General features: G+C 43.8%; 1 protein-coding gene across 2 annotated transcripts in view; it reads left to right on the forward strand.

Annotated features, from left to right (window-relative positions):
- The first annotated feature begins 342 nt into the window (after positions 1-342).
- Positions 343-15685, forward strand: part of CATIP (ciliogenesis associated TTC17 interacting protein) — a 430282-nt gene continuing 414939 nt past the window's right edge. The window contains exon 1 of one of the 2 annotated variants that reach the window (XM_069616835.1): positions 343-503. In XM_069616835.1, the coding sequence (XP_069472936.1) occupies positions 353-503 (151 nt within the window). In that variant the 5' untranslated portion in view covers positions 343-352. Of the gene's footprint in view, positions 504-837; positions 922-15685 lie in introns of those variants that run through there. The other variant, XM_069616836.1, reaches the window with a different exon arrangement.

The following is a 15685-nucleotide window of genomic DNA, read 5'->3' on the forward strand; positions in this document are numbered from 1 at the left end:
ACGTGTTGTTGGGTTTATTACGCGGATTCTGTGTTTTGGAGGGGCTGTGACACTGTGAAGAAACAAAATCCGTCGTGATCCTTTGAACTTTTAACAGCTAACATTTCGTTGAGTGCCTGCCCTTTTTATGATATTCTTCATCCCAGATGACAGTAATGAGCAGGGGCGGAGCTACAAAGACATCACTGGCCAATCCTAGGAACAGAGCTGTTGGAGAGCGGGCTATGCCGCTGTATTTTCTCATTTTTCATTTGTATGCTGTTTGTGTGGCTGTAGCCATCTGTGGGTGGGCGGGGCATCCAAGTGGGCGTGGCTCCAAAGAATGCGGAACACGGCCCCCCCACACGCTACCATGGGATGCAGGATAGCATACAACACCGGTTTGTCGCCATGGCTACGACAAGAGACGTTTCTTCGCCGTTGTCGTGGAGACGCTAGGACGCTTCTTTTTCACACCGAGAAGATGGAAGAAGACGAGCAGACAACGGGAACCTTAGTCGCAGGTAAGTGGGGAATGGGATGTGTACACAACAGGCAGTGCCAAACAACAGTACCGAATGGAGTGAGACGGGGATAACAGAGATAGAGATGCGATGTAATGCAAGCTCCTCGCAACCAATGCACACAGAACACCGCCGTGCAAAAGCGTCAGGGACCGACACTCATTCGCAACGGGTGCTTAATAAAGTGTTTTGCAATAATTCATCAGGCTACCTCCCAACAAGTATTATCAGAGAAGAACAACAACGTAACTTCCCAGAAACCGTAATCCCAGAAGTAATGGAACGTAAGAGCCTCGAGACCATAGACAGTGAAGAAAGACTGTGTCAGGGTCCCTGCAAGTGGAGACGGAAGACCGAAGAAAATGTGGTAGTAAATCATGCTGGGAGGATGGTTAAAAGCTCGTACATCGACACTCATGTAAGCAGCCTCGTACCCACTCTAGAGGACAGGGATTAGCAACATTACACAGTGGTTTCACAGGGTACTTTATAAGACGTGGAATGGATGCGTATCAGAAACATCCTGTGTTTCCATTTGCACAGATACAACCCACTGATGATGTTTAACAGGGTTGCTAGTATTGTTATGTTATGTCAAAGGTACTTATACTCAGTATTCCATACGGAGATGATATGGCCAATTTGAGGCATGGCCAAAGCTGATTTGATTCTTGCTGGTAGTGGCGATCAATTCTAAACTTTCCATCCATTAGATTTTGGCATCTAATTCCTATATAGGTTAATCGCCTGTTTTTCTTCTCTTAGCTTGGAATCACTTTGAGATTCAGGCCGCATCCAAAATCCTAGTGCCGCATCCGAGGGTAAGTGGGGCGGGATTTTAGATATCGTGACAAGAAGACACCATGGCTCGGGCACCTCTGTCCCAGTCCTGGGAATGAGTTTAGCAAAACATTGGTTTCAGGTTTCTTGATTTGAAAGCTAACTAAGATTAAAACTCCCAGAAAGTATTATTTTGTTAAATCAAAATCCAAGATGTGAAAAAGTGGCGCCCCAGATCTGTGCAGCCTTTTGTCCACCCTAGTTGGAGGAACTGAGCAGGTATGTTATTGCCCAGTGCCAAAACATAGTTGATTCCCTGGTTTGTGCTTGATGAACTTGAACTATCTCACTCACTCTCACTCCTTAGATTGTAGTTCCAGCCCACAAGAAACCAGTCCTATGCGTGGCCCTATTTCATGGTGATCTCCATAGCTTCTCACCTACCACTTAACTCGGAAAGTGCTATACCCGATGTTCACAGCTTGGCATTATGTGCCTAACCATGGTGAAGTGAAAAATAAAAACCTAACTCCCTCAATAATATCTTGATATCTTTAAAGGTGCATCTGCCAGGCACTTCTTTCCTGCAAACTTTCCTGCTTCTCAATTGCCTAGGGTCGGAGGTGCAGGAGGTATGCAGGCCCTTGCCTTCTACACCAAATGTCCTTGATGCACCACTGTTGTGTCCCTTCAAAGAGACTTCAGAAACTAGATAAGTACTGCCTACCAAAACTCAATACGGCCAGAGAGACATGTGTTTTTCACATGTGAACAACATCCTGGAGAAACCATAGAGCAATATGTAAACGCCTTGCATATGTAGGCCCCCACCTGCAAGTTCAGAGCAGAGATCAATTAATAGTGCATACAAACAACCCGTATGTGCGCGGCCACCTCTGACTAGCCGTGGAAAACACCCTAAAACTCTTTCTCACCTTGTGTATAGGCACGTTATAAATGCCATATCGTATCATATCATATTATCTAACCGTAGGCAAAGGCGTACAACAATACTTGGCGTGGAGCAACATGCTGGGCAAGGAAAAGACCCAGAGTGCAATAGCCAGGCAGAATGCCAGCCCCATTTGTGGTGTCAATGCTATCTACAAAGGGCAGAGAGGAACCCAATCAAATGATGACTTCCTCTGTGAACCGCTGCTTACGATGCAGCATCAGGTCCCACAACTCCGGGTACAAAGCATGCCCCAATGCACTGTTTGTGGACACATGAATCGTTTCTCCCAGGCATGCTTCCCGAAGAAACTAAAACCACCACACAATGACCCTGCAACAATGAATCACTGCAACAAAATAGCGAATATCAACGAGCCATCACAAGTGGCGGATGATGAAGAGAACATCTCTGATCATAGTACTAGCCATGAAGAAGAACCTGGTTCTCCCACGACCCACAATAATAGTAGATGTAACTAGAAAACAAGTATCATTCATGGCAGATTCTGGGTCACTTACTGTCTGATCGAAGGACCGATGCATGAAAGCCTATCAGGAGATAGGACGACTAGCTCCTATATCATTCCAACCTACTGCTTGTTCAGGACACCACAAAGAACTACTTGCATACTTCCAAGTGGTGAATACATATAAAGACTGGTCCACAGTAAAAATCCATGTTGAAGCCAAATGTCCCCTGGTCCTTAGATGGAAACACCAGGCAGCTATTCAATTGGGTGAGGAAAAACTGAAACTTATGCTCCGAAGTGGTACTAAAAAATAAGAGATTGTCAAGATATGAACCAGATGGATGAAACCACCTGTCATGCCACTTACCTGGGGTGCGGGCGCGTCTGCAGGTCCCGGCACGCCCCGTCCTGGCGCATCTACCCCCGATACAGGTTGGGGGGACCTCGGTCATCTGCGGCTCTTGCCGCTTCCGGGTTTTCCCATTCACGTGGTTCGCGCATGCGCGGAAGGCAGTGTTCCGCCCTCCGCGCATGCGCCGTCCACAGAGCGCTCGGGAAGTCGCAAGCTTGCTTCCCAAGCCTCGTTTTGGGCGCGTCAGCACCCGGGGACAGCATGGCTTCCGTTCCAAGCCTCCCGGGTGCTGCCTGCCCTATATTAAGGGTCAGTTTGCTTGAACAAACCGCGTCTCAACGCGGTTTGTTTCCCGATCGCGTCCTCGCCTGTGTTACTCTTGAGTAGCACCTTGTCAGCTTTTCCAGCCTTATGTTCCTTGTCCTTCCTTGCTGGTGTTTCCTTCACTTGTCTGCCCTTGGGGGAATTCTTGCCTCATTCCTTCCTTGCCAGTAGGTTCCCTGGGCCTTCTTCTTCCCAGCTCCCTTCCTGCCTTCCAGTTCTTTTCTCCTTGTTCTGCCCCAGGGTTCCTTGTCCCTCCTGCCTCCTTGCCTGTTGGTTCAGTGCCTTGCCTCCTGCCTTCTCTGGAGTTACTCTGCCTACTCTTCCTTTCTACTGCACCTGCCAACTTCAGTTCTCTTCATCGGTCTACTGCTACTTCTTGGAGCCTTGCTGTTGTATCCTGCTGTGGATTTTCCATCCAGTCAAGACCCGCCTTCCCTGTCAGTGCTTGCACTGTCCCGACGTCACGCAAATCAGGGAAGTGCGCATCTGTGGCGTTGGGAGCTGGTTCACCACTGACCTTGTTTGATTTCAGGGTGGGTATTGCGCTGGTTCCTCGCGTTACACATTCAGCAACCATCAGTCGGACAGCCTGGCTACTTCACCACGACCATCAACTGGAAGCTCAGGTACTCAGCGCCCACGAGACGCTTTTCTTAACACCACCACATCTGATAATTTACTTCACCACGCTCGTACAAACATTTCCCAATGCCTTCTCTGCATCAATCAGAAATATACAACATTTAAAACACCAAATAGCACTGAAGAAAGATCCACATCCAATAAAATATCAAGTACGAAAAGTCCCCTTCAGATTACAAGATCAGCTATGAAGATAAATTGGAGAAATCTACAAACCAGCATAATACAGCAGATGGAGGGCACTGAATGGTGCCCCAATAGGTCTAGCACCCAAGGCAGATGAGGACATAAGACATTCCATAGATCTCTGTAGTTTGGACAAAAATACCAAAGTTGCCTTGCACCCTCTATCAAACATTTCAGAGGTGATTAGGAAAATTCATGGAGCAAAATGATTCTCCACACTGGAACTACATTCAGCTTATCAGGTGAAACTGACTGAGAATTCCAAGGAATTTACAGCATTTAGTACAGCATTCAGATCTTACAAGTCCCTGTGGATGCCCTTTGGATTGGCATCCACTACAGCAGTCTTTCAGAGACTAATGGACCACTTGTTCAAGAACATGGAAGATGTCCTACCATTCCAAGACGACCTCCTAATCTTCACAACATCCGTAAGGAGGCACGTTGAGCTCCTCCATCATGTTTTGGGAACCATGCAATGTCACGGTATCTCTCTTAAAGTTAATGAATGCTGATTGCTACTACCCGAGGTGGACTATTTAGGACTCTCTAACTCGGCACAAGGGATTAAGTCCAAATTTAAACTGATAGAGGCAATCATAAATGCACCCTCACCATCGACCAAAGACAAACGTGTCTTCTTCCTAGGGTTACATGGACACGGATACACTGCGGCAACTGGTCAAGAAAGGATTCCTGTTTCGCTGGACACAAAAGCAACAAGCAAAGGAAATGATAAGGGAAGCACCTATGTTGCAACCTTTAAACAAGTCAATATTAGCAATGGATTCAAGCACCAAAGCACTCTGCACTGTCCTTTCTCAAATCAAGGAGGACAAAGTGTATACAATTGCATCTCAATCAAGGGCACTAAAGCCTGTGGAGAACAATTTTTTTGCCATCGAAAGAGAAGCTCTGGCATGCGTCTGGGCAGTACAATACCTGCGCCAATATCTGTGAACTGACCATAAACCATTATTACAAGTACTTTCAGCTGTGTGTACATCTGAAGTAGCCCCCAGACTAACAAGATTTTTTTCACTGCTTCGAGATTAAAACTTACTTCATTGAGTACAAGCCAGAAAGGATCAATGTGGCTGCCGACTGCTTATCAAAGATTCCAGCAGGGTCTTGCACAACCATTACAAAGTTTGATGCTGAAAATAGCATTGAACAACTAGACATCCCTGGGGATGCTACTACCAAATAAATGTGGCCAGTGGCTGAAAACGAGGAGGTTCTATGTGAATTTTCCGCTTTTTGAAGGCCTCACATAAAAAGACAGATTTATTTCGGTCGATTTTGTGCAGCCCTCAAAAAGCTGAAAAAGCACATGCCTGCAGGTTTTCTTCCAGTTCGGGGGATTTCACCCCTACAAGCCCCCTTTTCCACCTTGCTCCCCTGCTGCCTCACCACATACACGCATCCCGTTCCCTTCCCCCATTGCTCCCCCGTCACAAACATTACTTCTCTCTCTCTCTCACACACACACACACACACACACACACACACACACACCCCGCCCACCCCCCCCCCCCTCTCTGCGCGTACTCTTGTACTTCTCAAGGCTTGGCAGACCGATTTAGAAAAACCTCTCCGAGCGGTCTTTCTAAATTGGTAATTTGTTATCTTTGATTTCTTTTTTTAATTTTTTTTAATTAATACCAACAAGGACACACTCCTACAGGAGATTAAGGAGCATATGCACAAGGGGGGGGGGGCACTTCCTAGGCACTCCAGGGAAGAACTCCTCCTGTATTAGAAGGTTCAAGATGAACTATCACTATGCGAAAACCTCATATACAGGTCATACAAGATTATACCCCCTACTCAAGGGTTCCTACCAAGATCACGTAGGAATTACAATAACAAAGAGGGTGGTCACTAAGAATGAATGGTGGCTAGCCATATAAATTGACACTGAGAGATTTGTGAGTCAGTGTTCTGTCTGTGCTCAATCGGACAAATCACTCGTCATGAGATCAGCCCCGGTCATGCCCTTGACTGTACCGGAAGGTCCATGGCGTCCCTTGGCCATAGATATGTTAGGACCTTTACAGCACACTACCTCCTAAATATGCTGTGGTCACGATTGATAATTTTTTCAAAATTGTCAAGTCACCTTTTTGGACTCTGTTACTACTGGGCCAGAAATAAAAGTGTTAAACCTTTGCTGCCAAATATCTCCTTTAACAGAAATGTTAATATCAGAAAACAGAGTACAGTTCACTTGAGGCTCCATAAATGCATTTCTAGACTCATGTAACATCATCCACCGCACCACTTCTCTGTACCATCCACAAAGCAGTGGAATGGCAGAAAGATTCAATCTGTTTCTTGCATCCACTGTATAATTAGCATTGCAGAATAACATTTACATGACGGTGGCTGTGCAATGCATGCTATTCACATTCAGGACCATCCCACACTCATCCACCAGGGTGTCACCTTTTGAACTCTTACGAGGATGGAAAACGCCCCTTCCTTCAAAACCTTGGTGGGTTTTCCAGATGCAAGCAAAATACATGACAGTGAGTACTGACATTACAACAATGAGAGACAATCTGCTCATGACACAACATCGGATGAAAATGCAATTTTACATGAAGGGTCCTGGGTTAAGATCAAGCTGCACTCAGATCCTATGAGGGTGACTCGAGTACTAGGTGGGGAAGTACGTGCCACAGACAAAGTTTGGAGCATGTAGCTCACACTAGCATGGGGATGACTTCACTTAATCAAGGACAACTCGGTAGGCAACCATCATTAACCTTCCCCATCTCTGGTCGGGAAAACATTATTCCGGACATTGGCTCACAAACACACACAAAAGGTCGAACTTCTTGAACAGAGTGACCAAACAACCATACCATGTAACCATGTAAGGACATCGTATGTCCACAATTACTCAGAGTGAAAGAAAGAGGACAGGCATCCAAAATCCCAGTGAGATTTAGGCAATAAAACGAGAGAGGACATGTTGACTTCCAGTTATCAAACGTTTGCTATGGTATTAGATAGTCAGTAAAGTCAACCACATTGTACTGCACTGTGATTAGTTGAATAGCCACTTGGCAGCTGTAGGATTAGTTTGTGACCAGTATAGTTGTGTTCAAATTGAGTCTTATATGTTTGTTGCATTTCTGTGTTCATGAACTCCACGTTATGTTAAGGAAGAAAGGAATGGTGCAGCATCTTGTGCATCCTACCTTCGGTTGAAGGACTATGTGTGGTTTGTAAAACCACATAGCACAAAGGTTTAGTCTAACATCTGCAGTGAATCAGCCAAATCATAATTGTAGTGTACGCTCTCCTAGAGGTCCATCATTTCCAGCAACTTTTTGAATGAAATGTTTTCTTTGCAAGTTTTAGCATGTTAAGTGTATGCATGGTCTGTTGTTAGAATATAAAAACGGAGAGGTGTTGTATCTCACGTCTCGTGGCTCTGCCTTGGGCCATGGAACGTTCCTTGCTGTGACGGAGGCAGGGCCACGAGCGAGGAACGATTAGGAGAAACTGGGAGGCAGGATGTATCTGGGCATCATTCTGCAATAAAGCTTGCAGAAGCATACATTGTGTCCCGTCTCTGTCTCCTCTGATTGAACCCAACAGAAAAACCCTTATGCAGTACTATGGGTAAACAACCTGACCACTTATTGACTCCTACACTGGCGGGGATTCTATGTCGGTACCCGTTCTTGTACAACCCAATAAAAGAATCGATAAATCAGCTAGAAGCATCCAGTGTTTCATGTGTTGTCCTGTGTGAGGGGTCAGAATTGTGAGGCGGATACCTTGGTAAAGGTTTTTCACAAGAAGCCATTTTTATTAACTCATAAGGGTTTGACAAACGCCACACTATCCCTAACCTAAAGGGGCTTTCCCTGCCTATCAAAATAAACTACAGGAAAACACTAATAAAAGGAATCTGTCCCTCACACTTATACTTACATCAGACTCATAAAGGTAATATATTGCAATTCAAATGTACCATAAATAACATTATGTTCAACATAAACCTAATAACTGTGTAGCCTTGTAACCAGGGTCGGATCCCTTTCCCCAGACTCAAAGCAGGATTTTCAATCAAAAGTAAAAATAAGAAAGTTCAGTTTTGTAACACAATTCTGATCATAAAGTTCTTCTTGCTCCAAAAGTCTTTCACTTGAACCTCAACCAGAAGTTCAACCAGACGACAAGTCTTTATCTCTCTGCTTATCGAAAAGAGTTCAACAAAACTTCTTCTTAAGAAAACCAAAATACTTTCACAGTTCTACTGTATCAAAAACAATGTTTTGTCAGGATGATTCCACCATAATTTATGAAACACTTTAGTGGTCTTGCCACTTCTTCTTCTCCACAACCATCAACCACAATGCAGTACTTCAATGATTTTCTCCTGGTCCACTAATGTGCCAGGACTACCACTAAAAAGTCCCTATCCTGGTATACGCGCATGCCAGGACAGAACTCCTAACACCACTACAAGTACTCTGTGGTAAGGTTTACTTCAAACCTTTTAGAGAAGTCTTTTAACTTTCAACAACATCGAAATTCACATTTTCTTTTAGGAAGACAAGTTACACTTTGGTGCTGTTTGTTCCACTTTTGGGTTTACTACATGCAATACAGGTTATGCTCCTCTCCTCCTTGATACCTTCTTCCAGGAGGGCTTCTCTCCTGCCACTGTTGTTTTTCCGCCTTCACAATAAATAACTGCTGACAATGTTTCTTTATTACACGTGCCCCTCTTTGGGTTAGGCAATGCGTGTTGATGTTCCGCTTAACTGTTCCCTCTTCCTTCCTCTGGCAATAATGGTTACAGTTTTTCTGCAATTCTCTTCTCTTGTTATTTTGCCACTGGGAATTAAATGCATTTTGAGATATTGCCTCCTCTTTACTTTGGTAATGGTGGTTATAGTTAGCTTGCTTCAGTATTGCTCCATCTTTACTTTGGCAATGGTGGTTATAGTTAGCTTGCTTTAGTATTGCCCCCTCTTTGTCTTGACAATAAGGTTGGTTTTGATGGCAATGATTATTACCTTTCTCTTCTTGTCTGTTTACAAAGATCTTATTACACTAATGTGGCTTTATTATTTTAGTTTGCTATTCAAAATTGTTATCCGTAGCCAGTGGTTGATTACGTAGCGCACCGGGATTACCCGACAATATTAAACTCACCCGTTTCTGCACACGCGTCTGCTCGATCCGCTGCCACTGCTCACTCTACTTCACCTGCTGCCTCCTACATGGCAGACTGCTTTGGTTTTCCCACTGGCCCACGCATCAGGAATGGAGCTTTGCTCGCTCCTAGAATAGTCTGGTGCTCACCAGCCACCGGGACACAGCATGCAATAAGGTGAGCCTCTCTCTCCAAGGGGAAAGCCTGCTACAACACTGATTCCCACTGCGCAACCTCTGCAATTAAGGTCATTCATTTTGGAGACCCTCTCATGACTGACATCCTCTGTAAAGATAGCAGCGTCTCCATTTTCTTCCTTCTTCTGCTGCGACTGGTAGTTTATACAACTCCACTTACTGGTTCTAATGGCGTGCACCTGAAGGGGCCTTATATATGCCAAGGTTCTGCTCAGGTCTGGGTCATTGGACACATTAGACTGCACCTTGCATTCTAGTGTCTCCAAGCCCCTCTTCCTCGTATCAGTATTCAGTGTATTGTGGGACTTGAAGTCCCCAATGTTCTGACTACCTTTTTCTTCAAAGGTTTTAATTCTACAATAGGCCCATAAGACTGTAGGGTCTCTAGGGAAGTTATTAAAGGGGTTATCCTGATTCAATTCCCCTCTCATGTGATCCTCTTGCAGAACACCAACCCCAGGGTAAGGATCAGGAAGCGCCTGCCTTTCCCTGGCCACATGAGAAGGGTCTCGGGTCCCAGACCATGTTTTCTGGGATAATCACCTCTGATTCATCGCACCTGGCAGTGGTGTAAAGTGCTCTATAAGCATCCAAAACAATATAACTGACTCAGTGGTCCGTGTGATACTTGAGTTCCTGCAACTCGTGTCAGGGGCTCTTCTGCTGAAGAAAATGCCTTTGCTTTGGGGGATGCTAGACCAGAGTGTTCTATAAGAAATAAATGGCACCCCCCGTTTACGTGTCTGAATGAGCAACTTTGTTTCTCACCTCAGACACAGCCAGATTAGTTGCTCTGACATGTGACTTTGGTTTTGGTCATGCAGATTGCCAACAGTTTAGAAGGGAGAATAGAGACAAAAATCACGTGGCTCTGCGCAAAAGGCACAACTAAGTGCAGTTTCTGCAGTTCTTGCGAGTTACTGCAGACGAAGGTAAGTGCCATGGTCTTATTTCTCCATCCTTTCTTTTTAAAAGTGACCCAAACCTCAGCATTTACAACCTACGAAAAAAACCTGCCATCACCAGTGTTTCACTTGAGAAACTGCCCTCGCGAATCCCACTATCTCCTCAAGAACCAACTACAACCAGACCCGGCATTTGAATAAGCCTTCACAGCTCCACCAACTTCGAGCCACTCCCTTTTAAAATGGACCCATTTAGTTTGCCATGAATAAGAAAGTAGCCACTGTGCTTCAGATGCTCAGTACCTGGCAACTTTTCAGGCGGATTGACAGAATGTTCTTATTCTAACAAAATAGAGGCTGGGGTTCGGTTGGCACGTAGCAACTCCCTTTCACCCCCACACACATATCTGGTGAATCTTACTGATACTCAAAATAAGCTTCGATCAGATACCGTGCTGACATCCAGTATTTCGAATGATCCACTCTCAACTACACAGGTTTTGTTTGAAGAGTGCCAGGAGTCTTTTTCTAACTCCCTTAGGATACTTTGCCTAGCAAAATGTTAGAATATTTACGTGACTCCATTTAACAAGGACCTAACTCCTTTTCACACTCTTAACTTTGTACTGACTTCACTTGTCAAACTTTATGACCACATTTGTACTCAACTAAAAATGTCACACAACAATTCTAACTGAGCTGGATTGACAACTGGGATAATTATATCCCACCATTATATCCCACTGGCCAAACCCTCATCCCCTGCTGAACCTGACCTCAGGCTAGAAGATTCAGTTCTAGAGGTACACTTTTAACAAGTCCAGGCCGAGAAAAATAATTTAAGAATAGCAAAAGCATACAAGCAAAGAATATCCTTGCAGAAATCTTTAAGGAACAGGAGTAAGAGTTTCACACAGGTAACCCGTCAGTGGTTGAAACACCTAAGCCAGCTGAGGAATATGATCCATCTTGTTTTCCCACACTTAAAAAGAAAAAAAGAAATTGGAAAACAAAGCAGTAGCAAAGTGGTCTAAAGTATCTCCAGCTTCTACTCACATGGCAAACAAGATAACCTCCAAATTTGAAAACACTAAGGACTCCAGAAGACCTTCAGACTCCCAATAATCGCTCAACTATGTACTTGTGACGTCTGCTTTGTGCACTTCTATCGGAACTACATCATTGCAGGAGAACTTTAGGCAGCAGAAAAGGTTAACATCTCTCCTAGATAATCACTGCGCCTTTCCCAAACTTTCAGCTCAGAAGACAAAGCAAGTGCCTTAAGATAAATCGCATTTGGTACTATTCAAAATGGGCCTGCAGTTGTTGTTTTCTTCTAAGCCATGGGCACTTTCGAATAAGTCTAATATTTTATCATTGCTTCACAAAACTCTGAGTCACAAACAATTGTTTTTGGGATACAACCTATTTACCTTTTCTGAGAGACTTTAATGACACATTTTCATTACCTGTCAACTATAGTTAGCCAACCATCTTCTCAAGATCTGAAAATCTTATGTTCCAAAGGTTCCTCTGCACAGAGATTAGTCCACCTCGTGTAGGCTTCCAGGGCATCTAAATCAGTGGCATCCGATTGAGCTTGGCTCCTTTCAGCACTTCGCCCAGACAATTTGTAAGACCGGATAATTGAGCTCTTTAACAATGGTCAATTGTTAATTCTTTCATGGCGCTTACCTCTGGAACAACCACCTCCCCCCTCAGACTTGAGCCGAATCTTCTTAAGTTCCGGAAACTTCTCGACCTTCCTTTTCTCCTCTTCTATCCCTCTCCCCTTCCCATGCTAAACTCTCCATCTGCCACTGTGACTGGAGCCTGGTCCCTTCAGAGTCATACAGAGGCCAGACCACCCTCCACCAGTCCCCCTCCAGCACCCTTTGCTAGCACTTGCCCTCAGGCTCCCTTTCCCAGACTATCCCACCTTAGTCCTCGCTGTTCACTGCATTCTTCCTCCTGTAACCCACCTCCCCCTCTTTCCCCTGGCACTTACTACCTTAGCCTGACCAGCATCTGTCCGCCCCCACCAGCGGGGGTTCCATACTCCAGCACCACTCCCTCTACCCCCCTGCTCCTTGCACTTATCACATTGTCTTGCACTTGCACTGTAGGATTGTCTCAAGGCCAATATAACCGTTCTTTGTATTTTTATGATTTCCCATTCCTCCCCACCACCCCCATCTTGTCTTGTGGCGCCTTGAAACATCTGTGTATAGGTGCCATACAAATGTCCAATTATTGAAATAAATACATTCGAGAGGGTACCAAAAGCTCCTCCATTCTTTTAAGTACCCAATTTCACCTCCTTTTGGATTAATACTCCTACAGAAGGTGTGGTTAGCTCATTGACTTGTGCTTCCTGGTTAGTCTGCGCTTTTACAGCTTGGTACGGTTGGTTCAAAGGGTCGCTCTGCGGGGGGACTAATGACATTAGTCAGTAACTAACAATATGTTCTTTGATGTCAAGCACTCACCTACAACCTTTCCTAATGTTTTAGCTATCCGAACAAACATTAACTCTGTCGATGCCTGCAAAGAGCTTTTGATTATAAAAGTGTACTGGAACCCTACACAAACTGATCTTGATTGCTTTTAGATTATTTTGCTGCTATATCTGTTTTGATACAAGCAGGGTCACTCAGATTACATCTTAATAGGAGGAGATTTCATTTCTTATTGCCCAGGCATAGATGATAAATCTCAGGCCATGTATTTTGTACACACTAGGGGGAAATCCAATCTCTCAATTCTGCGGAGTAATTAGTGGGCACACTTTTTTGCGACCTGGGGATTCCTGAACTTAAATGTAAACATTAAGGGGGATATTCCACCGGAACCCACATGGGAAAACCACACATACTCCTCCTATATACATTCTATGTTGTACTCTTCAAGCCTATTCGGGGTGTTTATTTTTTCGAATTGATCACAATGCTTTGCTAGATGTGGGATTGTCCATTGTGGGGACATCTATGGCTTCACACTTCTATCGGGCTTCCACACAAAGAAACCATTTTTCAAGCCACAAAAGGAACATTAATAAATATAACTCTGGAGTAAGCCAAGTTTTGAATGCCTAATTCTTGACCAGTCAGACCAATCTACTTTCCCCTTTACTTTATCACAAATTCATTAATGAAACCGCATTCTGTATCCACGCATCAAATGTTAGCACTAGCAACTTGATGAAACTGTTGCGCTAAAGAAAAGACAACTTTGTGCCACAATTAGGAAGCTTGAGATCCTGCTCTGGTGAATCCTGTCACAATAACAAATTCACCTGCCTCAAGCAACAATACAAACATTGGCTTAAGAGGCATGCATTCTCAATGTATAATAGAGATAGCCAACCCAGGCTGACTACATTAATCGCCAAGCAATAAGCTACATTTTGGGCCTTAACTATCAACAGAACCAGAAATCAGCAGACTTCACAAGTAAATCTAATGATTGAGGCTTGGTGTGCACATTTTTCATGTTTCTGGATTGCTTAGGGTCAACCTGTTTCAACCAACAGCTTCTCCAACTATGTGTTGGTTGTTACCAGTAGACCCAGTGTCTGTTACATTGTTAATTAAGAAATACTCAAAATCTTCTCTGCTATTTAATATGATTCTCCTCTCTCAGATGTTTCCTCCTTTTCGGAAGCACGTCATTCCAATTTTCAAGAAGGGCAACGGGTTATCTCCCCCTAACTATCCTCCTGTTGCACTGTTGGATGCAAACAGTAAGATTTTTGCTTTGCTAATCCTAAGAGACCTTGAACATTGAGTTCTAATGTCTCGAAGACTTAAGACATTTCAAACAGGTTTCAGAAAATCTGTACGAACCCAACTAAACAGTTATATCTTAGCCTGCCTGCAGAATCAAACCTGGCACAAGGATTCTTCAGATCTCTTTGTTGCCAGTATTGATTTGCCTAAAGAATTCGACTATGTTAATTGCTCAAGACCGTGGAGTAAGCAGTGTGGGGGACTTCTTGATGTACTTTTGAATATTATTGTATAATTACATATTAACAGCGCAATTAAAATAAGATTGGCCCAACATGGCGCCTTGACCGAAGAGGTTCCAACCTTTAGAGGAGTAAGGCAGAGCTGTATGTTTGCTCTCTGTCTTTTCAATCTTTATATTTCTTTATATTTCGGATCTGAGCTCAGATTTTATTATGGCTCGCTCTTTCCCGCAAAGCTCGTAACCAACGTATACAGTGGCTTCTATTTGACCAAACCCCAGTGGGATAACAGCATGCACTTACTGACTTGTGCACTTATCTACTGAAAAATGAACTGGAATTAAACATCTCTAAGACTAAGATTTTTCAAGTTCGAGAAAATGAGTAAGGTTTAACTGGGTAATTCAAGGGAATATAAATGAGCAGCTGAATCACATTACCTATCTGGAATTTAACATTGTTAATAAGACTAAAGCACTATACTTATTTCACTTTTAAGGAAACAAATATTGATATTCGCTGCGCGACAGAGGAGAGTGATGTTCAAATTCTGTCGCTTCTCGCTTGTTCCGTAACTGAAATTCTACAGAGGCAAGGTAATTCCTAGCATTACCTATGGGAAGCCCATCACTTCTCTAATTGAATCTATCTTCCCAAGCCAGGGGGCATTCTTGGAGAAAGGTACTCTCATTACCCAACTGTACCAATTTCAGCCATCATGCACGATCTTGGCCTCAACTAACTTAAAGCACGTGTTCAATGGAGCATGCTAGCACTTTAGTGCGACATTCTATCTCTGATGAACAAAAGCATGTTTGAAGTGCTGAATGAAAGTTTGAAGTTTGACAATTGTAAGATGTTAAATGAGACATCTGCTAAATTTAATAAGCTTTTGGCACATCTAGATACATCAACAATCCAATTTCTGTAAGACAAGCAATGGGGAAATGGATTGGATTGCTACGCAAGAGAATCTGCCTAAATGTACTTTATAGCCATCGTGGCTTGGAAGCTAGGAAGTTGGGAGACCTGTCTATATACTCAAATTTCCATGTGCATGCTATAGTAACACATTCTTAAGATTTAGACTTAACACCCTACTAGCTAGTGAAATTCAAAACATCCGATGAGGTCCTAACTACCTAATTCATGGAAACACCTATTGGGGGATTGCATGGGCACTTAAGAATGTCGACGTTTGCACTTAAGTACTTTTGGAA

Source organism: Ambystoma mexicanum, chromosome 9 (assembly GCF_040938575.1).
Source record: "Ambystoma mexicanum isolate Mex_15411 chromosome 9, UKY_AmexF1_1, whole genome shotgun sequence".
Classification (NCBI taxonomy): Eukaryota; Metazoa; Chordata; class Amphibia; order Caudata; family Ambystomatidae; genus Ambystoma; species Ambystoma mexicanum.